Below are 25,146 nucleotides of genomic sequence, written 5' to 3'. Positions count from 1 at the left end.
CAATTCAGTTACTATGGTATGATTTGAAAACATCAGATTGAAACAAAACATGCGGCACCGTTACCGTAGGAGTCGTAGGGGTCGATGTTGGGATTGGGGGTGTTCCAGCACTGTATAGTCCCGTCAACCCCTCCGCTGAAACACTGCTCCCCTGTACTGCTCATCACCACACTCAGTACAGCCCCCCTGTGGTTTAAATAATGATGAATTATCAAAACATCTAAATTAAACAAAAACAAACAAATTGTTTTTATTCATGTGCAGTGTTTTTACCTGTGAGCCCTGAAAGTGTAGATCGGTTCAACATCTAAAGATGCACTCCTGTGGACAAACAATGTGTTCATTAATGTAATGTACAAAACAAAACAGCAGTGCAAACTGAATGTGTCAAAGATTCAAAATTATTGTCGTTAAATTTTTACAAAGTCATAAATGGATGTAAAATTTGCTGCCAGTGATCGATTATTTGCACATACTGTACTGTGCTGTTTTATTATCTTATTAAAGTGACTTCAGCCTCTGAAAATAAACACATCACATTACTCCAGACTGTGTGTGGGCTGTAGAGTTGTGACGTGACATTAACGGGTCTTGTGGAGTCAGAGTGTTGTCAGTTCTTTGTCACATGGGGACGGTTTCCTGTAACTAAACCGTGTGACAGTACAACAACAAAAGGCGAGCTATCCTCCTTATGGGATTGTAATCAACTACAGAGCTTTTATTACTAATGATGCTCACTCTGCTGCCTCAGGTACAAAGACTGAACCAAACACACTACTGTCTGAGTGTTAGTGTATCTAACAACAGATAAGGGAGGAATGGACAGCTATTCAATAAAACAGCAAAGTTGTTCATTTAGCACCTTTTGGCTGAATAAAAAAATGAAACCAACAGTAGGAATGAGTGAGAACTCGGCCTGTGTTGTACTGCAAGTGTTTGGAGGAGTTTAGCTTGCATGGAGACGTTCTTACTTTTTGGCAGGAGCGGTCTTTTGTAGGTTCCACATTTTGAGCGTGTGGTCCTCTGAAGCAGTAATCAGGACGGGCTCCACAGGGTGAAAGGCCAGAGCTCGAATCCCATCAAAATGGCTCCGCAGAGTGAATTTGGGGTTCCATGTTTTTCTCATGGCATCCTTATTGTTGCCAATCTGAAGAGATGCAACATTCAATTGTTAGCAGCTTTATTACATATAATCTGTACTAAAATGAACTGCAGATGCAGCAGAATGAAAACAGTGATTAAAGCTAAAAGTTAGTGTGTTTCTGTCATTTCAGGGTGCAGTTGTCTACTGTAAATAAAATTATTTTGTGAAGAAAAAAGTTTTATGACTTTTCTTTAATGTCATTTCTTCATTAATGCCGGATCTTTGTATGTCTTAATAATAATAATTGATGATGCTATCGAACTATAATCAGGCTAGCTTAAAAAAAAAAATCATGCTACAACCTGCAGGGTTATGTTTTTATAAACAGGTGTTTGAGACACAAATGCCAAGTTTTCATATTGTAATAAGACTTGGTAGATTTGCTGCGGATAAGAGGAGGAAGGTGGGATGATCCAATGATAACATTAACAGAAAGTTTTCCCCAGAGAAATGGTCCTACTGCTCTTAAAATCTATTCTGCCTCTTCACACTTACATCATATGCCAGACTGTCGGCCTCGTTGGCCACAGTGAGTCCAGCAAGCTCCCCCAGGCCCAGCTCGCTCTCCATGGCCTCGTCTGTGCCCATAATGAACGACTTCCCTGAGGTGGGCGGGAAGGTCATCGCATCAACTGGGGAAAGAACAAATAACTAAATATACAACCACAGTCGACGCAGTTAGCCAGGGATGAAGGGAATTTAAGACAGTCTAACAAACAAACAGAGTTGATCGCTACAATCTACTGGTGACTTTTCTGGAGCACCTTCGTCCGTTCGGTTCCCCTCGTGCTCGTTGAACCGGGCCATGTTGGGCCGCGACTGGGGTGCGGATGGAGGCTGCATGTGGGACAAATCTTCTGCATCTCTCAGGTTAGCCAGCATATCCTGCAGCTTGGACCGGTTTGGCCCTGTTTAACAAGCCAGGGCAACAGTGTTACCAAACATACATACAGTGATGGAGAGCAGATTGGGGGGGAGGAAATATATATAAAAAAAGAGAACACAGAATATGTAAGGAAAGCAGCACTGAAAGGAAAGAAAGTAAATTAATAAATGATAGTATGTAAAAGAAGAGAAAATGAAATGAAGTCAGCACTAGAGTCCTTGTTAGATGAATAGAAGAGGTAGAAAAGCTGTTGTGACACATTTATCATCTTTACGATGTGTGAGACATGGGCTATGAGGATTTTTTGAGGTGTCTTAGGCAGAATCATTTAGTCGACCAATTACAAAAATTCAAGCACTTTCACACATGTGCGCACCTAGAATAAAACCTTTACTCTGGTGCACAGAAATTCAGAATAAAAAAGGCACAAGTGCCTGAAGAAAATCCCTAACTGATCTTCTCCACACACACTCACAAAAGTGGTAACAAACCAGCACAGCGCGAAGACCAAAAATAGAAAGCCAAGTGTAAAAAAGTGGTGTTGCAATCAAATGAAGAACAAAGTGAGACAAACTGAGTGGTTGATCTCACGATTCAATCAGAGTTAAAAAAACAAACAAAAAAAAACTTGTTTTAAACAGCAGTAATACAGAGCTTGGGCCTCATAAATGTAAAATCTAAGAGCTCTCAGCCACTGAATGAGGCCACATCTGAAGTGGGCTGTTATTCTGAGAGAAGTAGTATTCAGCTGAGTCACTGAAAAAGCTTTTAATTACTATCAATTTATAACAGAAGCAAAACGACTTGTCGCTGTAGTATCATGGACAGATGAGAATGAAGATGGTAATAATTATGTTGTTATGACTGGAGGAGATACGGACGTAAAAAACAGAAGACTGTGGAGGCTAGTGCTGATATTTGACAGGTTGGTGATGATGTGAAAAGAAATTACAACATTCAAACGGGACAGAAAAACATGCATCAAGCATTACAGTTTATTTGAGTAGGAACATAAAGGTGACAGATTTTGTCTGCTCAGCATGTTGACTAGATGACAGAGGAGACATTCAGTATGAAATGACAGAGAAAGGGGGGCATAATAAGGAGCAGCTAAAGAAGGAGATGAGAAAAATAGCAAAGATGTTTTTGTTTTTTATTTTAGGCCTTTTGGCTGAACTCAAGAAAGTCAGGCTCTACAGAGAGAGGAGTAGGAGGGAGGCAGCAGCGCCTGACAGGACTTACTCTTCACCCCCTTTTTCCCCTTGCGCTCCTTTTTGTACTGCTCCTTGAGTTTGGTTATCAGGCCCGGGTCCACGTCCCAGGCCTCAGAAATGGGACCTTGCTCGTCCTTCTCTACACATGGGGAACAAAACGAGACCAAGAGGCTGTTGAGGAACTGCCCTGGTCGAGGCCCAAGAGGCCTGGCAGGGTAGGTAAGATGCAAAGACCTATCTCAGAATCTCCTGGAGGTTTCTCCTGCCTATTAGTAGGTCTTTAGGACCTGAGAATAGTATCTTTTTCTTTAAGCAGGCCAGTACCACCTTAGGGATGTTAGACTCATTATAATCAAGAGCAGCATTTACATCCATCTCGTTTAATCTTTTTAAGATGTCTTTTATATTGGACAAAGTGATAATGGCGGTGGGGGAGTTAATGACATGTGGGGAGTTCTTTCATTTGAACGTTTGGATTCTGAGTCACAACAAATATAATCATAAAATCCTCATCGCAAAATTCTTCGGTATAATCAAATTATTGTAAACATGTGACTCAAACCCATGTTCAAAAACAAAGAAACGCCTCAGCATGACAACAAGCCCATTTTCCCCGACTTTAGTCTAAGGACCAAGGGAATCATGTTGATTCGACGACACACAGGAGTGGAAGAGACATTGTGGTCACAGGTTGGCTATGGGAACACACAGTGGAAGAGATCACAAACTATGGGTTAAACAGAGAAACTCCAAACATCATGATTTATGACCACAGAATGATATATGAATGACGAGTGCTCCGTGAACACTCAGCAAACTGAGAAAAAGTCACATTTAGAGAAACAGTCAAATTACAAAATTACAGCATAAAATATTTAGCAATATTTTCAGTGCCTCTGAAACTTCTGTATTACATTTGTAGATAAAAATGAAACAAACTCATCATTGTGCAGGAGAACAATAAGTAACACTTTGACATTGTAGGTACTGTGGATGTGGTGTCCAGATAGTACTTTTCAACCAGTTCCAACTCTGCTTTGTTCTTGACTGGTCCATGACTCACCCCAGTCTGTGCCGTCCCCGTTTCCTCTGGACTCCGGCGAGGTGTCCATTTCATCAGGGCTTGACAGGAAGTCAAACCCCTTCAGTGCCTCCTCTGTGTCAGGGTCCTCACTGGTGTCCATACTGGCCGGCGACGCTGACGACGAGGGCTTCTTCCTCAGGATCTAGGGGGAAATTATTATTATTAGTACAGCGACAACTTCTACTTAACTTTGTTTGTGAGGAGACTGTTTTCTTACCGTCCTGGATTCCACATGAGTCCTGTCCTTCCCATCACTATCCTCCTCATCATCTTCGTCACTGTACTCAGCCTCTGCATTCTCAATGAACTTGAAGGCCTCCAGTACAGCACTACTATCAGAGAGCTCAGCTTTCCTGTGGAGGAATAATAATGAACGCATTTACACACACATTTTGTGTTTTGTTTCCACCATCACACCAGCATGTTGTGCTATAGCATCAAAACAAAACATTATACAGTAGCTAAGCTGATTCACTCCGACACTCTTAAGTGCAACACAAATGTTGGTATGTGTTGTTTCTTTAAGGCCAATTTACACAAACTGTAAGGAAGAGTTTATTTGACGCATTCTGCACAGTGTTACATGTAATGAACTTGTAATATTGTTGTTAATACTTACCCTCTGGTGCCCATTCCCTTTGTTGATACGTCCGTCCCATTGACCAAAGGCTCAGTGCCGCTCCGTTCACCTGTCTTCCCGCCTCCGTCCCCAGCTAGTCCTAGCAGCGCTCGGACCCGCTGGGACTTTACATCTAAGATGGTGTCTGTGTAGCCCACCTCCTGCAGGTACCTGGAACAAGGTCAATGAACTTAAACCTGGTTGTATTTGGCCTAACCCAATTTTAGGTGTAACTTTTTGTGAAAGTAATACAAACATATGTATTGAGTAGTATGGAGGAACTGTGGATTAGAAGATGCAGAAACAAAAAGGACCAATAAAGACCATCAAGTTAACTTATTAAAAAAAATCTTCACTATGATCAGAAATGAGGGTCGAGTACTTGTTCCTGACAGAAGTGTCATGTCCTCTGGCCCTTGTCTAGTTGACAGTATCAGCTCTGCTGAGGCAAGATGAGCTACTCATCAAATATTACACCTATCATGTAGGGATGCAGAAGAAGCTCTAGCATTTGAGCAGGCGATTGACTGAAAGGGAAGGGTGTCTTAGCACATTATTGATCTGTCCCTTGACACGGACTCAAGAATAAATTGGCTGTCTCATCAGCCAGCATGTTGGGGCAGATGATGTGTGAGGCTGCCTGATGGTGTCCGGGATAGAGGCCGGAGAGCGGTTCATTAACAAAGACTGACTGGAGGGTGGGATGACACGATAACCAAACGTTTTCTTAGCCTGGTGAGTACATCAGAGAAAAACTAATCTAAACACAGAGCAGGTAATGGCTGCTGCTGCCCATGTGAGGGAGCTCTTGCCCACAGTTTTTTAGGGGCCACACCACATCTGGCACAGTAATATACTTCATAAAAGCTGTTACTTTTGCAGAGAAATGTAACTAAGGGGCCTGTGAACATTGTGGCATTTTGACAAAGTTAATTTTAGTGATTGCACAGAGATTTTCTTTTTGTTTTTATTCTATTCTGTACACACGACATTTATTGCATCTCTGTCCATCCAAGGAGCAGGATCCCTCCTCTGTTGCTTTTCCTGAGCTTTCTTTTTTCCCTGTTAAATAGGGATTTTCAGGGGAGTCTTTTCTCATTTGAATCAAGGGTCTAAGCATAGAGGCTGGTGCTGTAGAGATTCTAAAGGCCCTTGAGGCAAATTGTGACCTGTGATATTGGGCTATATCAATAAAATTGACTTGACTTTTCTGGGTTAAAGACTCTCACAGATGGATTAGAGCATGGGCACTTACTGTCTGAGCAGCTGACGGCCTTGTTTCCAGGACAGCTGATTGTTGAGCGATCCAGAGGACTCGTTCTCATTGGCCTCATCTGGAGGAGGAGAAGAGCAGGGCACAAATCAGGGCTCCACAAACAGCACAGCCTCTGACATTATTTCCCCCCTGTAAACACGACCAGAACATTCCTGCATCACAGCGTCCTGGCAACTACACACACCCAGCGCTTAGCTGCTTTCAGTACGTCAACAGTGGATTAGAGGTTAATAGAAGAGGGTACTGCTTCTCCTTAAATTGAAGTGAAATATCACTTTTATTGATAACATTAACCAAACATTCTTGAAACAGCTGTGAATCATCAGTATTTGTGCTCCAACGAGTCACCTTTTAATGTAGTTCATGGTCGGATTCAGAGTTATTTGTGAACAACCCAAATATTCACACCCCGGTAAGTAATACTTGCCTTATTAAAACTGTGTACACAACACTAGCAGTAGAAACATAGAAAATGTTTAACTCATTAGCGACGGCTTGTGCTTGATGCTAAAACAAGACATTTGATATTTAATGACACATTCCGACACCTTCAAAATGGCTGGTCTCTGCTCCAAACCATGTCCCATGACATACTACAAAGAGCAACGACGTATGTCTGTGCGCGCAACATCCAGAACAACACACACACACTCTTTATGACTGTCTATGGCTCTGACAAAACAAACAACGTTGAAATTCAAAGCTCACTTTGATACCCAACAATGTCAGTACTCTGCTGGCGATTCAGCTGGGAATTTTGTGTGGGGCAGAGAGAGAGGCTTTAATAAGATTTAGATGAGGTGAGTGTGTGTGTGAGTCTGTGTGCAAGATTGTGTGTGTCGAAGGGTTGATGTGGCGGAGCAGAGAGGCAAGGGTGCCTCAAAAAGTGGGTCATGCCTAATTCAGGAGGGTGAGGAGCGGGCAGGTGCGCCGCCATACGAGCGGCACCTCCCACTGCTTGTCTCACCCATCTTCCATCCCTTCTACCTAACACCTCTCCCCTTCACCTCCCCTCATTCATCAACACTTCAAGGGCTTGGGTGCTTTGAACAGCCCTCATGAATAGAGATGAGAAGAGGAGAGGAAAAGTCGCAATCTGACTTAATGATGGCAGAGGACTTGAACATGAGAACCAATTAAACTTCAATAATATAACGAGAAACAGGTAGTGCACGGACACAAGGGTGATACCGGAGTAAAATAAGGTACTGTAATGGTGAACAACTTTTTAAATATTTGAGTGGATCAAGTAGTTTTAGCTCCATTTATGTGTGCATGTGTGCATTTTTTTCCTGACTGAACTCAAGTGGTATTCATCCATGCAGAGAGTTTTGTTTTTTAGATATCTGATGAAGGGCATTTGTGCTAGAAACTGTTGATAAAACAATCTCACCAAAACGTCCATTGGTTGGCTTAAATTTTCACAACTGGGTGGCTGAAACTACTTCTGCTTGAATAATTTGTTAAACAATTCATTTTCTTTTGATTGGCTAATCAAAAGAAACTACCATTATATAAAAAAAAAAAAAAAAAAAAAAAAAATTAATAATGTTACTCTGGAAAATCCACAAAACACACTGTCAACAACAGCTTCAACTAAACTGTTGACAGCTCTGTGCAGATAACAGGGACACTGTTTCTGTTTAATTTTCTGGAATGTAATTTTAAAAATCCTGAGCACCATAAATTAAATTAAATAAACTGTATTTGGGTGGAGACAGAAATATTTAAAGCAGATATCCTGAAACCTGGGCAAATAAAACCAGAACTATCTGCACAGCTGCATGACTAGTTACCACTTGTCTTTCTATCTTTATAATGCGTGCGTGTCTTCATCAGTGAAAGTAGGATTATTCTAAACTTTTCTTTCTTACATGTACCGCCATGAAAGCTCTCAGTCTATTTTATCTTTAAAACAATTTGATCACCTTTGTTGGACTGTTTAAGTGGCTCAAGATCTGTTCACTACATCCGTAACAACAACGGCATTCTTTCAGGAAAGGGCACGGAAAAGAAAGCTATCGAGGTCAACAAGATTCAACATGAATTCAGCCTTCACATGTGTACCAGTCCTGTCACCTGAGGTATGTGAACTCAACAATCACACTGATTTAGTATGTAGAGGCGAGATTGGCTGTTTGAGCCACAATAGACTTACCGGAGTCGTAGCTCGGAGGCTTCATGTCACCTTGATTTAACTCTGTCCCATATTTTAACTTGTGGTACTTTGCTCTGGAAGTGAAGACAAAAACAAGGTGGAGGCAAAATAAGCAAATACGGCTGATCAAAAAGGTCTGAGAAGAAGCCACTTTAAAAAAAAAATGTGTGTGGCATTTGCCTCAGCTATGAAAGTCACGCCAAGAGCAACTTGTTCGACTTCTCACAAACACATTGTCAGACAGATTAACTTAGTAGCATGGTTGAAATCAATATCACAAAATTAAAAGAAATGTTTTTAAGATGTCGATATGTATCCTGATACATAAAACAGGACTGAAACTACTGTAAGAATTATTTTCACGATAATTTCCCTGGTCCCAAGCAGATATATTCAAATTGCACATAGGATAATGAACTTCCACAGGGGACTAAGAAAACCAAAATACTAATGGGATGGAATAATCAATTAACTGACAAATCGTTTTCAGACGATTTGATAGTCAAATGGGCGATTACTCAAACCTTTTCTGATCAGACTCTTCACTCATAATAATTTGCTTGGAATTAAAATTTAGACATAAAAAATGTGTAAAACAAAAATGCAAAATACACCTCATCATAATATGATTCCACTGGGGGTGATTCACAAAAGAATAAAGTTCACCTGTATTTAGAAACTGAGATAAAATGGCATTCAACATATAGAAAATAACAATGTGTTGTTTTCGTCTGTTTCGGCCTTTGTGCTTAGATGCTCCATTTTTGTCCAATGACTGCACGCACATGCGTATCAGTGGGTAAGTGTCTGTACAAGCAGAGCTCTCACACCTTTTACTTCACGCAGCCCCCGCCACTCCCCCTGCGATCCAGAGGAAGTAACCCCTTTCAAATCAAATTCATTTTAAATTGGGTACATCCTACATCCAGACAGCCATTTCTGATATTGCTTTCAGATACCCTCAGAGACATGACCTGTTGCTTAGCAACGGGGGAAAGTGATAGTAATCCCAGTGTTGCTTCTGAGGAAGAGTCAACAGTGATCTCACTGGAGAAAAGTAGATAAATACACACTACAAACAGCAGGAGGATGATTCGACACTTAAACCTAATGCTGACGTTCCTCACAGAGCACAGGTCTAACCTCTGAGCTGACTGGTGGAACGACAGAGCACTCTGTTGTGTTAAGGCTCTCATTAGCTTACACAATCATCTAGGGATGTCACGATTGCAGAAATTTAGTAGTTCATACAGATACCAGTGAAATTCCATGATTCTCAATAGTACTTCTATACCACAGTAAAAAATAAATAAATGAATTCCACACATTCCTATCTCATGGTTGTCTAACAGAAGCAGTGTCTTCTACTGTACAGATAACTACTACTTTCTCTGTGGTTATTGTTGAGGTGGGTGAAAGTGACATTACATCACACTTTGCCTCCTACATTTACATTGATGTGTAAACTGAAATGTTGATTGATGTGTATTGTTCCTGGTAAATAAATTAAAAAAGTATAGTGGGTCAAAGTTGGACAGTCTGACTGCTCGTTTCTTGCCCTGTTGGACTTTAGTTCAGCTATTACTTTGGTCACTATGTGTTATTATCAGTGGGCCAAAACTAGAAAATTATTGTAATAAATTATACTTTAAATTTACTGAGTTGACCCTGAGCTGTGCTGACAGAAACACTGTTCATAAATGCTTTACGTGTATCCAAAATAAATAGAGGGCTACCTGCTTCACAGTCGGTCTGAATTACGTGCTTGATGGCTTAAAGTCACTTTGGTAGAGACGTGTTGAAATCACCAATATATCTTGCAACCATGCGTCAAAGAGGAAGGGAAATGCAAAGTACATTAACACCGCTACCAGGGGGACCTTTTGTGTGACGGTGACGGGCTAATGCACATGAAAATGAGAACAATGCAATTCTTCTGGTTTACTGAAGAAAGAAACCTGTGACAGAGAGAATTCACTCCTTCTTTTCTACTACGATCTCTTTCCTTCTACTGAGAACGGGGCAGAGTCATCAGCATCCGACAGCAAACAAAGCCTTCATGTCAACATGTGCTCTCGTCCAGAGACACCAGCTGGACTCGGGGGAACCTCACAGGCACTCTCACTCCATTAATGCTTCTGCAGACACCAGCTGGGACATCGGACCAGTACGCATAGAATATAAACAAGCGGAGGCTGGAAATTCTTTTAAAAACGCTAACAACTCTTTGACATGTTATTAAAAATCTCTGGAGTAAAGATGTACAGTTAGCTGAACTCTGGAGTGTGCAAGCTCTGTACAGGTGCAGCAGAGGGTTTATTTGTTGACCAGTGAGAATCTCACACTGCCATGTTCTCCTTTTCCATATTTCTTAGAAACAGGATCTTATTTTTATGAACGTAAAAACAGGAAAAGGAGTTAAAAGAGACAGAATAATACTATTCTATATACTAAAAGCTAGAGAGGAAAATAAACACAAGACACAGGCTAAATTCTGATAGGCTATGAAAAAAATGTATTCCAACATGGAAACACTGCAGTAGCTGCAGACTAGCTGAGGTATTTGTGTGTGTTGTGGGTGGGCTGAAGCAGCAGAGGGTATGAGGGCACTCACCTCTCTTGCTTCAGTGCATACTCCAGCATTTTGATCCTCCTCACAAGGTCTTTCTTCAAATTCTCTTGGCCTTTCCTCTCCCCTTGCAGGAAGGCGATTTGGGCCTGAAAGCACAAAAATAGGATTGTCAGGTCACATTTTAAAGTAGAAAGAGATTTACAGTAGTTGCTTTTAAAAATAGAGTAAGTTTCCGGTGTTTTGGCATCTTAGATATGAGCTAGCGAGCAACAAAGACTTTAAAGACAACCTCCATGAGGCAACATCTGAGAACAACGACTTCTGTCAAGACTGAAATAGGATGATGTCAAATCAATATGCGTGGCATGATGGGAAATAAAAAGCCAATCTGTACTATTCTATTTTAATCTAGCCCACTCACTCTCCCACACAACAACCGTCCCTCCTCCCTCCTCTGAAATCCCTTCTCTCTGCACATCACTGTCTCTCTTCAGTAACAGGCAGCAGCTGTTGATGCACTTGGTCTGAGTCAGCATTACATTACATTGCAGTGTACCACACACACACTACGTGTACGGGTGCACACACACACATGCTTGCTTGTAATGAGAGTGGTAGAGAGGTTAGCACACATTGAAGCTTGCAGATAAATCAAACAGTGTAAATCACAGACTGAGAAAAACTTAATCTATCTTACATCATGCTAAGACGATTGCACGATTGTAATCACAATATATTCCAGTAGTCTGTCTGAAGTGCATCTAAGCTCTGTTAGTTAGTTTTCAGCAGGACTACTTTATCAGGCGTTACTATAAGGCAGGGTTTTTCCTGCATAGAGAATTACAATTCGCCCACCTCCGTCAAATTTCGTCCCACCTCCAGCTCACGACAAAACTAACTTCTAACAAGGGCTGCACTTTGTGGATCTCTTTGACAAACTGCAAAAATAATCACTATAGAAAACAAAAGTGCTTTTCCCTACCGTTCCATGTTTTAATACAGTTTTATATCGCTAGCAGGCGTCTAAAATTGCATTTGCAAATGATGTACAGCGAGTACAAACCCAGAGTGCGTTTGTTTATACCAGTGAAACGCGCTATATAAATAAAATTGAAACGTATGGAAATTAAGTTTTTTTAAAATCAACATTTTTCCCACTTTATCAAATACAAGAGTTCAGACGGATATTTGTAGAACATATTAGTTATTACAATACCTACATCTGAGAACATGACTATCACATTTACAGAGAAAAGCAAATAATTTCAATTAAGAAGAAAAATAAACAAAATAATAAATAAATAGTGATAGGCTGTCTTGTACAGTGTGAGAGGGGATTACTTAAAATAGTAAATGCTTCAAAAACAGGAAGAGATCTACATTAGAAAATTATATTTGAACTGGGACCACTAGAGAAAATTGTACATTACATTTAATATCCAGGATTTCACATCAGCTACACTGCAAGAGGACCGCTATGAACTATAAATGAAATCACGAGCTGATGTTTTATTTGATTTCATTTTAAACAACTTGCTGTTTGTTAACTGTAAATTAACACTTTAGTTAGTTTTTATGTTGTATTTGATTCAATGTTGAACTTAAAAAAAATATGCATTTGATAACGGGCATTTTCTTCAATCACATAATCATAACTTGTATAAAACCGCAAATTAAACTTAAGAGACAGTTAAGCTAACTGGCCTTGATGAGGTGTCATTATCTGACTAAGAAAAAAGCAAATTAATGTACGAGAGTATGCAGCCTTTTATGAGTTGTGTTGTTTATTTTATTTTATTTAATTTAACTGCATTAACTTTGAAACATCTTACAGTCTTCTTCCTGAAAATAATGACATGAAAGAGTAATTTACTCACCAATATCACTGGTTAAATGTGTTTTAAAATCACAGAAGTTGATTAATAATAATTATAGATGATTTCTTTCACCCACCCCTAGTTTTTCCTCCATTGTGATTACATTTAGCTACTGCCTTGCAGTAAAACAAACTAAATTACTAAGCTGCTGGAGCATCTGATTTATTAACTACAGGAAAGGGTAGGAAAAAGTTAATAAATTAGCTTTAAGCAAGGTCGTAACTGTAACTGAACTCCAGCTAGCATTAGCCTTAACTAGCTTGAGTGCAGTCCAAACCACAGTGTCTTATAGTTCCTTCACATTTTACATGCTGTTTTTCTTTTTTCCATTCCACATGTATATGTTAATCATTTTGTATGTTTGAGCTAAAAAAAATGAAATAACCTCTGTTCTGCCTAAAGCTTTATATTTGTCTTTACAGTGTACTGCCTTCCACTACCTATATTCTGAGGAGTAGAGAGAAACCAAAACCACACACAACGAAGTCTGTCCACACAGTCCGTTCAGTATTTTAAGGGTTACAGAAAGATGAAGACTGCCAAATGACTCTAGAGGCTGCTAAAGGCGGCGTTGTTTACAGAAAAGAGGATAAGCACACTGTTGTTTCCATTTCAGTACTTCATCAAAACTACACTCTTCTTAAGAGTCCATCTCAGGTGCTGAAAATCACCAGCAAGACAATGTGCATAAGAGGTACATTAAGTGCCACTCCACGGTTAGGAGAAGATGAAAGAATAATTGAAGTGCAATGTTTAATCTTATTTTGGATTAACATTAACAAAAATCTGACACAGCAGCAAAAGATGGCAGGTCCATGGAGAGAAACATCACAAGCCAAACTACTCCCATCTAACTTCAAAAAGCGAATTCCAGTTTTCTCTTGGGAATGGTTCAAATTCCACCACACGTTCACATCTGAAAGGGAATGAATATTGACTTGCTTCCCTGCTTTTCACTCGACATGCAGAGGATGGTGCGAGTTTGAGTGGGCTAGATCACAGTTTCACACGGATAGCAAGTAGCGCTGGTGCTGCCTGCAACAATGAGTCATGACAGCGCTTCAATCTGCCTAGTATTAATAACGGCCTTTCATAACAACTCGTAACAATCTGCCTGCTAGAGCTACAGTACCCTTAGGATTTAGGGTACCGGTTCTCAGTTTGACAATGTAAATAGCACCGAGTTTAACTGGCAACAGTCGCATGCTAGGAGTCTGCAATAGACGCCAACAAGTGAAGTTTTTAAAAGGTGGGTCAGCACAGCACATACATCACTATCTGTTACATCTACACAGTCTCCAAGTCCTTATTCATCCTGTGTCATGTGCATCTACCCTCGGCTGGATCTATACTAATGCATACTGGATTGACAACAATGACGTTTAGTATGTATCTGACGTTCCATGTTCATCAGACAGTATCATTGAGTGTTAACAGAGAAAGTCAAAACAAAAGAGAAAGGTAGCGCCACAAAAGGTTTAAAAAACTTTATGAAAAGGCCTCTGGAGCATTTTTAAGCCCACAAGTGACAGGAATATGGAGCAGGGCAGGCAACGAATAAAGAAAACACCAACATAGCTCCAGCCGTCATGGCAGAGTGAGTAAGTCAATAATTTTTTACCTGATGAAAAATATTGATTTGTCCCAGCAGGTGGGTTGAAAAGGCGGCTTTCAGTGGTGCAAATGACAACTAACGAACAACTTGCTTACATTCAATAAAGCAGGGATCACTTTGTTCGGTCTTGGGGATAATGGAGGAGGCACATAACAGAGTGCAAACAAGGCATTTGGAAAATGCTGCATATGGAAAATGATCACTGTTTGGATTGGGACAGACTGTGCAACTCCCAAAATAAATTACTTTGGCTAAAGTGGCTCCAGTCCAAATAACAATGAGGACCCCCTGCCTTGGGACGATGAAACTGTATCACATGCAACTGAGCTGCAGAACCTACAAATACCTCATTAGTCTAAATGCAGAGCTATTTTCCATTAAATGTCTCTTGATGTCATTCTCCCTGGCTAAAAATGTTAAAACAACGCTAAGAAGAAGGGTGAAACCCCCAAAATTGTCTATAAAAAAGTTCCACAATCTCTTCAACAGAGAAAACATCTCATGTATTTTAACAATGACAGCTAAAGCCCTGCCTCAAGAACGTCACATCTATGACAAAGACAAAGTGTAAGAACAGCTTGTCCAGTTAAAACAGAGACCACACATTGACAAATCTTTCACTGTGGATGAAACTATATATCTGCGTTAATTGATATAGCGAGTGACCATTCACTTCCTTATCCACATGAAACGCTGGCCCAGGGACCCCTGGCGTCCTGCGTTGCCAGAGATAGAGAAGAGTGTGGCTCTGTGAATCTCTGGCTCGCCATCTCTCCTCCATCAAACATTAACCTTGGGAGGAATGCAGTGAGTCAACTCGGGCCATAAAGAGACACAGGAAGCATTTAATTCATGGCCTCACACTGCCTGCATTATTGGGATTGGGCTGCTGGATAAGGGCCCCTTAGTCTGTCTAAGTAAGAGACATGTAGCATGGGGCATCCATCTAGAGCGCAGGGCTTTTCAAAGACAGGAAAAGGAGTTAAAAGAGACTAATACTATTCTATATACTAACAGCTAGAGAGGAAAATAAACACAAGCCACTGACATTCTGATAGGCTATGAAAAAAATTGATCCCAATACTTTCTGCTTTGGCGTGTAGTGAATCCTAGTTTGGTTGTCAATTTTCTACTCTTACAGAAATTAGTAAAACAAGGACAAATGATACTAATTTCATGTCCCTTTTCAGAGCCATTTTGATTGATGTCAGCTAAGTTAAGGCCCATTTATACTCCTGCGTAGGGTCTACGTGCGTACCTACGCCGTAGGCTACGCACGTAGCCATGCATTTATACTTGTGCGTAGGTGTGTCCGTCATTCTCCAATTACACCCCCAAACGCTAGTCGGCAGTAGCGCTACAGCGTCCACTGTGTTGACTTTTGCCGGCCGAGCAGGCTAACTTCCGGTTTAGCGCTCTGCTAAAGTAAATGGGGGTAAAATTGTAAACGTGAGGAGGTGCACGTGAGGAGGTGCACGTGAGGAGGTGCACGTCAGTCGACGGCTTAGCCTCTGCGTAGCCCCGTAGCCTACGCCATCACCTACTCGATTTGACGCAGAAGTATAAATTACACTTTAGTCTGATTTACTTGTTGCACCAGCGGGAAAACAGTTTTTATTTCTTCATTTTTACACATGCATCTTGCGCTTGCATGATATTCAATAAATTAACTAAAGTTTATTTAACTACATATCGTGGATTACACAGACAAACAATTGCACCAAATTTTATATTGTCTACTCTTTTCAACTTTATTTTCAGTCGATCATAAACAATATCTCCACTATTTATAATTAGACAAGACCTTAAAAGTCTGGGATTTGTGAATTCCAGGCATGTTTTCTTCCAGACTAGTTCTGCGTCATCACCAAAGACATGTACAGCACAATAAGGCCATTTAATCTAGACAGAGTGAACACTCTGAAAAACCCAGTCTATCTGAGCGGCAAGACTGAGCTCACTCCATTTGTAAAAGAAATGCAGTGGATACTCATGCAACCTCAGGGCTTTACACACATACAAACACACACACGCCAGCCCTTCAGCCACGGTCAGAGCTGAAGAAGGAAAAGGGGCTGGTGTAAATCCCACAAGTTACAATGCAAACAACCTTTCTTTCAGCGAACACCAGGTTTACTCTCAGTTACCACAAACCAACGAGCGCCATGATGGCCGGCCTGATGACTAGCCAAGTACATTCCACGCATGCCATTACACCAGTAGCCACAGAAAAAAAGGCAGCAAAACAACTGAAGCAAGAAAGAGGTGCTGGTACTGTAATGTGGCTAAAGCAGGGTATTTCCTTTATGTTCACATAAAAAATCACTACAGATGAGCATAACCTCTTTATGGCTAAAATATCTCACTTCGAGTAGGTTAGGTAAAAATCCAATAAAATTGCCATTTCAATATCGGCCTGTTCTAAGTGTAGTTTGGACAGGAAAGGGGTCTACTATAATTTTCAACATATCGGCTCATAAATCGGCTCTTTTTCACTTTAATATCGGCATCAGTCCCCAAAACTCCATATTGGTCAGGCTCTAGTCAAAACTGCTGCTATATGTATGTACTCATCATAACAATATATTTCAAATGGCTTCTGTCTGTGATCAGAAAATTCATGATCTACCTACAATTAACAACATATTGTTTGTCTGTCCTCATAAAAAAAAAAAATGTTATTGTTGCTGTATAGGCCGTCCAGGTTCAATTATTAGGTCAAATACATTTATCCCTTCCATAAAATAAATATATTTAATTAAGGCATCCAAAAACAGCTTCACAATGTTCAATGTTCTAAATACAGACAGCGTAGCAGTCTCAAGAGATTGTTGCTTCTTCTTCTGCATGAACTTGCTTTTTTGGGGAACATTATTTATGTAAAAGTATAATGGAAACCAATAGTGACTATATGGAATTATTTATTATAACTTTTTTTAAGTACTTTGCTGCTGAAATTTATTTAAGTCCTGTTAAAACTGTCAGTTTGAGACCATGAGCTTCCTGGCTACTGTAGCTAGCAGTAATAACAGTACTTGTTATAGGTCTGATGGAGTCATCTGAAACGCCACAAAAAGGGATTAAAGAGCTTCCTGTGCACACAGTCAACTGTAGGTGTGTAGCATCTCTTGAGAGCCTGCAATCTAATACAAAAACATGTCATAACTAACATTACTGTCTACGACAGGAAAGTGAAAATACTCAAGATACTATATCTGCAGATACCCTGGAAAGAGCACATTTTTGGCAAATCCAGCAAATAAAGTACCAGACAAATGAAAAGGTCATCATCACATTGATGCAAAATTCAATATGGCCATAAAGCAGACCTGCTCACTGATGTAACATAGCCCACAATGGTCTCATACATCCAGAGATATTAAAGGGACCGCAACCAAAAATGGAAGAGCAACATTTTCTGATGGACAAATTTATAATGTCACACAGTAGAAAACATCATTCCACCCACCAAAAGCAAAAGAGTGATTTGTGACTATGAATCTAAAATTAAGGTTGTGTTCAGGCAGATTATCCTTTTACCCTCCTAAAGGAGCATCAGTTACTCCAGTTTCACATCCAGCTGCCTCTTCACCTCCTCCGCTGCTAAAGATGGTGAGGGTAACAAGTCTTTACACTAAAACTGGTTATCTTTCCACAACCACATTGTGTCTTTGTAAAAAGGCGACATACTGATTGTATATAAAAATATTATACAAGCATCAGACTGACTGTCGGGAGTGGGAACCAAACAAACTGCTTAGCTTAATCCACTGCTCCAATTTGCTCCTCGTGTGCCACAGGAGTGAGTTCCACTGTGAAATACTGAGGACCTTCGATCACGGCTGGAGCGCCCTCCTTCAAATGCAGATGCAGCACATCGATCCACCATGCTCACGAACACGGCACGGATTCAGGATTGCTCAGAGGGTCAGGGTGAGACAATGAGTTGCCCAAACTGGGATTTACTGAAGATTTCTGCTGAGTTATCTGGAATGAGGAAAGCTGTACTTTTCATCTCCTATACGATACCTCCCCCAAAAAAAGACAATCCTTAAACTGCTAGAGATTTTTCACAGCGCCTCTTTTCCTACCCCTTCACAGACTTGTTTTCATCTCATCACGAGTTCCCACTTGAGCTTCATTTTACACTTTGCCATCACACAGCCCACGTCAAGTTGACACTGCAGTGCTACCTTACAGGGGTGCAAACAAGGCAGTATGTTGGGCTTCTTGAGGACAAGGGTGCTGCATCCCATGTTGCTGCATTAATATTACATAAGGCTCATTGCACACATGCACACTCTCACATACTGCATGCAGGCAAAGAGCTGAATTTTTCAAACATCAGCATTTTCTCTGACAAATAGGTTGTGCGATTGTAAGGTGTGGTCCTGGCAGAACCATGTTGAATACAACATTTACAGCAGCTTCACAATCTAGAGAGCAAGGACGATTTTAAATGGGAGAAAATAAGTAAACAAAGACTCTGATGTTGTAAAAAGCCTTGTAAAAAGCCTTTTGCCAAATTGCAGGTCTGACTACATTTATGGCAAAATATGATCAGCTGTCTAGTTATTAGCCAGCATCAGAAACAAAGAACCATAGTCACTCATTAAAAGGTGACCGGAGTTGAACTGGAGACACTTAACTCTCCGGGCCACCAGGGCTCCCAAATCCTTAACTTTGATGCAAAAAGAGTGCAGAATAAAATATTACTTGGAAAATTTTATATTAACGTAAACAAACAGAACTCTGACATGTGTTTTTTCTAAATGAAAAGGTCCTCAGCTGTATCCAGTTATTTAAGGTTAATATGTATATGTTTTAATGTAAACCAAGTTGCATGATATTCTTAAAATCTATATGTAGATGTAACCGGCTGGTCCCGGTCCTGACTCGAACCGGCGACCTCGGGTACGGGAGGCGGACACGCTGACGAGGAGTCTAAAACCCATGGGCTCTGGTGCCGGTCACCAGTGCGTCTCTTAAGGTATCAGGGAGTCAGGTTTACTCACTGCACAGCCTCGCTGGCTTCCGTCACAGACATAGACTGTACACAGTGTAATTAATTTCCACAAGAAAACTGTTTAGCCATCAAAAAGTGGGAATACAACAACGTCATCATTTTCACCATCTGATCTGGTGAGTGCACCAATTTACAACTCTTGACAGACTGGCGACTTAAGATTTACTGTAAAACTGGGGGAGGCAGGCAACTTTGTGGCACAACCAGGCAGCTGTCCCGCACTCCCACGTACACAGATGAAGGCTCAATGTGTGAGTGGAGGAAAGAGAAGGGAATTAACAGGCCAACAAGGCAGCTCTACAGCATAGAGTTTGGCTCTAACACAGACAGTAGAGTAAAGCTCAGAGGACCAGACTTTAGTTAATAAACAAGGGTCGCTTCAGGGCTCTCTCACAGGAAAAACACAAACCCTTTTAAACTACTCACCATTATCTGTACAGTAAATATCTAATATACACTGCACTGACTGTTTTTGTGGTGCTTTCGGTGAATATCACCACAGTCTTAAACCTATGACTGAGGATGGAGATGTTTGTGGTCAACAGCCTGGTTACGTGACAAAAGATCTGAGCAGTGGTGAATAATAACATTGAGAAAATGGTACATATACTCTTGTTGAGGAAGCAACATGCACTTTCTTGTACTTTCCCACTCTGAGGCACATACTGAGAGAGAAAACAAAAATAACTGCAGCTTGGGGGTGGACGTAGTATCAACTTAGGAATGGCGGTGACACCCATTTCTGAATGTCATGGTATGTCCATGTGTACATTTGTGCATGGTATTGCCGCACCATTGAGCTAAATATTCCCCAGGCTTCACCATTAGTAAAGGTAAACATGAGATCACAGTAATAAGTCATCTCACTGAGGCATGCTAATTCTAGGTTGCTCCACAGTTTGCTGCAAATAACATGAGCCACATAATAATCTTGCTTATGTTAAAAGCTTTTCCTTTACAAGAGACTTTTCAATTCTGTGAAAATAAGTGGGTCCACGTTTCAGTCTGCACCCACACAGAGCCATCTTACACCCCGAGTCACCTTCAACCTTCTCCTGGTGTCAAATTACAGCTGCCGACAGATACCCCTGGCAAGGAGATACCCTATGGAGCAGGGATTTCCCCATAGCTGGAGGGCTGATGAAGCACACTGGAGCCCTGCCTGGCCTGCTCAGGGCGTAACGCAACTCAACCACAGTCATCAGGCCATAAAAGAACTGTGTAATCAGTATGGCAGGGTGATAACAATTAAATCAAAACCCCAATATTAATAATATTCATTCTGATAGATAGGTATGCAAAACCACAGTTTACTACGCTTAACTGTCTTTCACTGTTATGGATTGAATCATAAATCTCTGCAGTAATGTTTTAATTACAATTTGGATCAGAACAGAAAGTTGTGAAACAACTACAAAAACACAACTCCAATGATAACTGCTACATAATAGAACTTTTGCCACGCACAACTAAACAATGCTTTATACAGCATTGTGGATACTGCTAATAAAATAAATATACATGACTGGCATGCACCACTAATCACACTTTAAACACACACAAATTAGGCTAACCCATCACCTGTACCAAAGTAAAGTTCCCGTGGCTCAAATAACTTATGGAAATAAATCAACAACCATTTTGATGACCACTTAATTAAAGCTGAAATTATTAGTCATTTCTTTGAATACATATGAATAAACAACTATTTTAATAATCAAGTAATCTTTGTTTAAAGGCAAAAATGACATTCTCTGGTTTCAGCTTCTTAACAGCTTCAGACATTTGAAGATGTCACCTTGGAAACTGAGATGGACACCATTTTAGGACATGAAAATTAATAACAACAACTTAATCTTTGGGTTTTGGACTGTTGGTAAGACAAAGCATGCAATATGAAGCCATTTCCACTATATCTTGAAAATTTAAAGAATAAAGAACAAATTGCTTAACAGATAACGAAATAATCATTAGTTACTACTAGTCACTTTTCTCACCAAGATAACATACTACAGACTGACTAGAGCTGTAACCTATCGCTAGCTAACCAAATCAGCTTAACCGAGTCAATCGATTGATTATCAATGACCACTAGACTTGAGTCTAATCGTGAATGACAGCAGCCTATGCATTTCGCAGCAGCAGCATAAGTAGGCCATGTACTGTACAGTTTCTGTGCTGCTCCAGAAGAGAGGAGTGGCTCTGAGCATGACCTAACAGGCTGGCTGGACGACATTCCTACACTGGGGTTTGCCTTCCTTCCCATACAGCGACATAAGACACAGCTTCAACTGTCTTCCATTCAATGTCTATACAAATAAGATGGGAAAATCCTGGAAGGAGAGCATTCGCTGAACTGGGACATGACTATGTATATTCTTAAAGGGGTTTTATCTAAAACCATGTATGTGACTCTCTGAAAGCGTGCAAGATGACATGTCAGTGTGTTAGTTAGTTAGTTAGTTAATTAGTGTGTGGACATGATCATGAACACTACGAGCGCCGTTTTTCCTCACTGTGGTCCCTTTGACCAATACCTTCTATGGGTAAAAGTACAAGATATGTTTAAAATGTACACATCCCTCAAGGACACAGCAAGGTTACATCCCATGTGGATTTTCAAAGCTTTTCTCTCTTTTTTTACTTTAGTTTTTTGTTGTTGTTTGACAAAAGCAGAACAGACAGACCAGATGGCGACAGACAGGGTCAACATAGGTAAGGTGAAATGCTTGATATCATGTAAAACAGGAAATGAAAAGAAGCTGTGTTACACTGGCCACATTTTCCAAAATGAAATTATATAGTAATAAAAAATAGAAATCACTTCAGAATGAAATAAGATTTCCAGTTTCTCCAGTATTTTTTAGTGCATGTCTATTTTTTTACTACCTGCTAATAGTACTACTACTACTACTACCGCCACCTGCTTATTCAGGCCAGTTGGCCGATCTCCCGAACACTGAAATTAAAATCATGCTCCCGGCTGATTATTGATCTGTTACCACGTCAACCCAGTAAGAAGAAATATTAGGACACTCCCAAAAACAGTGAATGATGAACATGACCAGCAGGCATTTTACCATACATCCTCCACATCAACCATGAGACTTATATATTTCTGAAGTTAAAAAGAAAATTCCCTTCACAGATCTGAGCTTCAGGTGGCAGACTGTGTCATACATATGTTCTACAACATCATCTTTGGTTAACTTTATGTTAGCTTGTTACTCCCACCTTGATTTAACTTACATTGTGAAAGACAACTTTTCAACTGTAAACATTAAAAAATCCTGGAAATCAGAATTCTGTTAGTCTTACTTTTATTTGCATCGATGTCTATCCTAATCACACTCGTCCCTTTGTCTCCTGTAGTTTTAACTTTTGTTTCAATTGAAGGTATCTGAAGAAATCATGTTTCCCTGAATTATCAGTGGATTTTCAAAGCTTTTCAATACCTTTAGCGTTATTGCTCCAGTATAGTGCAGCACTGGCACAGACTGATATTACAGAGACAACAGTAAACGGTCACAGTTGACAAAATAGATAATTCCTTCTTGAAACAGCTATTCCACTACTGTGCTACAGTGATTAAGAGTGCAATTATGAGTAAGCCAGAGGTATTAAATTATGTGCAAACATTGACCTGTTTGGAATGAACAAAAACAAGAACTCAAATTGAGCGCGCACCATTTTGCCGCCACAAACAAACTACCCAATAAGCCATTTAGCAACCTCAGTGTGCTTTGCCGCAGTTGCAGCTGCTTCACTGATAAGTTGCTTCATGACAGCAGACAGGAAGCTAAATAAATGGGCCGGATGAGTCAAAACCCTACTACACTGAGGGTATACGTCACCGATCTAAAAACAATGCAGTGTCTCCCTCTCGTCTCTTTGTTAGCTGAGGTCAGCCTGTTGATGGAGCTGCCTGCAGTCAAACCCTTGTTGACTCTCGTCTGTGATCCAAAAACTGAGGCCCACACAAGTGCTTCAAAATGAAGAAACAAAACGTTTTCTTCCAAACATTGGGCACGGAGACTCACGGAGGCTATTGTTACGTCTTATTGTTTCTTAACAATAAGACGTAACAATAGCATTCAGATCCTGGATGAAATAATGGTCTGGCACATGGTGTCCAAAGTCATTTCCTCTGCTGTAGATAATCTAAGTATGAAGAGTTGACCATGCGAGCTGGTGATGATAGTTTCCATCTCAAATTAGGATACGTTTAAGCAACAAACATACCAGTAATTGTAGGGCTTCAAATATTATCAACATCCTGCCAGCCAAAAAAAGCCAACACCTGCAAATAGTCTGATGACTGGTCCAGCACTTTGTACTCCAATACAGTGTAATCAAACACGGAAAAAAGTAACAAATAAAGGCTCATGCCTAATAAAACTTGGTAGAGAGAAAGTTCAAATTCTAGTTTGACTGGAACCCACAACAAAGCAAAGATTTCAGAGTGGACATTTTGAGACATTAACATAACCAACATAACTTTTAGTTAAAGCAGGAAGATCGACTTCGTCTTTTTACACCTTATAAATAGATAGAATAGAATATGTCCGTTGTTTGAACATTTGATAAGGGTCAGATTTACTATCAAATGAGTGGACCAATTAATACGACCAATTAAAAGCACTGTGACCTTTTCAACAGACACGTACGGCAGATTTCGTCTTCAGGAGAAGCAGTGACATGGCAACTAGCTAAAGATAAAATTCATAATAAAGACATAACGTGACTGACTCCACAGTCTGGTGAGCTGTCTGTCAGCACTGACAGCTCTCAAGAAATCAAAGCATTTAACAAAACTACCAATTTTCCTCCACATAATCCTTTTTGCGTTTTGAGACAAAAATGCAATAAGAAAATCAAGGCGGGGTGCTATACAATTAGCTATAAGTAGGTAGGTAACCGATGTGTGTTTCTACACAACGTCTTAGCACTGCACATGAACTACTTTGCTAGTAAATGTAGCTATCCGTAGGTCGTTTGATTACAGAAATTATTCTATAAGCCTAACGTTACTCCAGCTACTAAAGGCAGCAACAAAGTTTAGTGGTTTCAGTCACAGTAATGAGCTCGCAAAAAGTCGTCGTGCAGTCGGGTCTGGGGGGGCGCTGCAGCTCCTTTTTTAGCTTCAGAGCTAAAGCTAACAAGCTAACATGGTAACGCGAACAAACAGAAACTCAATGAGAGGAACTAGGAAGGAGCAGCGTCTTGCCCCGGTAGTGCCACTAATATATAGTCGTGTAAACACAAAATGTGGTGGTTTTCACCTGTAATTCGGCCCGCTCCACCTCCCATTGTGCCCTCTCTACTTCAAAACGGGCCCATTCGTGCTGCAGGAAGTGCAAGATCCCCGGGATACTGTATTGCGCCCTAGCCGCCTCCCCAGCGTCGCCATCAGGCAGCGGTCCTTTCCCACCGCCGGGTAGAACAGAGTTGTTATTGTTGTTGAAGAACACGCCGGGCCCCGCCTGTTCGTCCATGGCCGGGCTCGGTGGAAAGCTCTGTCCGTTGTCTCACTGGCTCGGGCTGCTAGATACCAACGAAAAGCTATCGACTGTGGTCGCTCTCCTCGGCTCGAGGGAATGAACTCACTTTCTGACAGCTAGCTGTCATTGAATGACGTCAGTAACACTGACCACGCCCACACCATGTTTGCTGGG

General features: G+C 40.7%; 1 protein-coding gene across 1 annotated transcript in view; it reads right to left on the bottom strand.

Annotated features, from left to right (window-relative positions):
• Nucleotides 1-25,104, bottom strand: part of LOC119916937 (striatin-like) — a 28,578-nt gene extending 3,474 nt beyond the window's left edge. The window contains exons 1-13 of the mRNA XM_038736927.1: nt 24,754-25,104; nt 10,996-11,099; nt 8,382-8,455; nt 6,203-6,281; nt 4,948-5,118; nt 4,546-4,681; nt 4,308-4,470; nt 3,273-3,383; nt 1,909-2,052; nt 1,640-1,776; nt 972-1,147; nt 274-321; nt 65-186 (exon numbers count right to left, since the gene is read on the bottom strand). Coding sequence (XP_038592855.1) covers nt 65-186; nt 274-321; nt 972-1,147; nt 1,640-1,776; nt 1,909-2,052; nt 3,273-3,383; nt 4,308-4,470; nt 4,546-4,681; nt 4,948-5,118; nt 6,203-6,281; nt 8,382-8,455; nt 10,996-11,099; nt 24,754-24,966 — 1,678 coding nt within the window. The 5' untranslated portion in view covers nt 24,967-25,104. The remainder of the gene's footprint in view (nt 1-64; nt 187-273; nt 322-971; nt 1,148-1,639; nt 1,777-1,908; nt 2,053-3,272; nt 3,384-4,307; nt 4,471-4,545; nt 4,682-4,947; nt 5,119-6,202; nt 6,282-8,381; nt 8,456-10,995; nt 11,100-24,753) is intronic.
• Nucleotides 25,105-25,146: the final 42 nt, after the last annotated feature.

The sequence above is a fragment of the Micropterus salmoides genome, unplaced genomic scaffold (genome assembly GCF_014851395.1).
Source record: "Micropterus salmoides isolate LMB-PRFRI ecotype aquatic unplaced genomic scaffold, ASM1485139v1 Ms_hic_scaffold_22, whole genome shotgun sequence".
Classification (NCBI taxonomy): Eukaryota; Metazoa; Chordata; class Actinopteri; order Centrarchiformes; family Centrarchidae; genus Micropterus; species Micropterus salmoides.
This window is presented reverse-complemented; position numbering and strand designations above follow the sequence as displayed.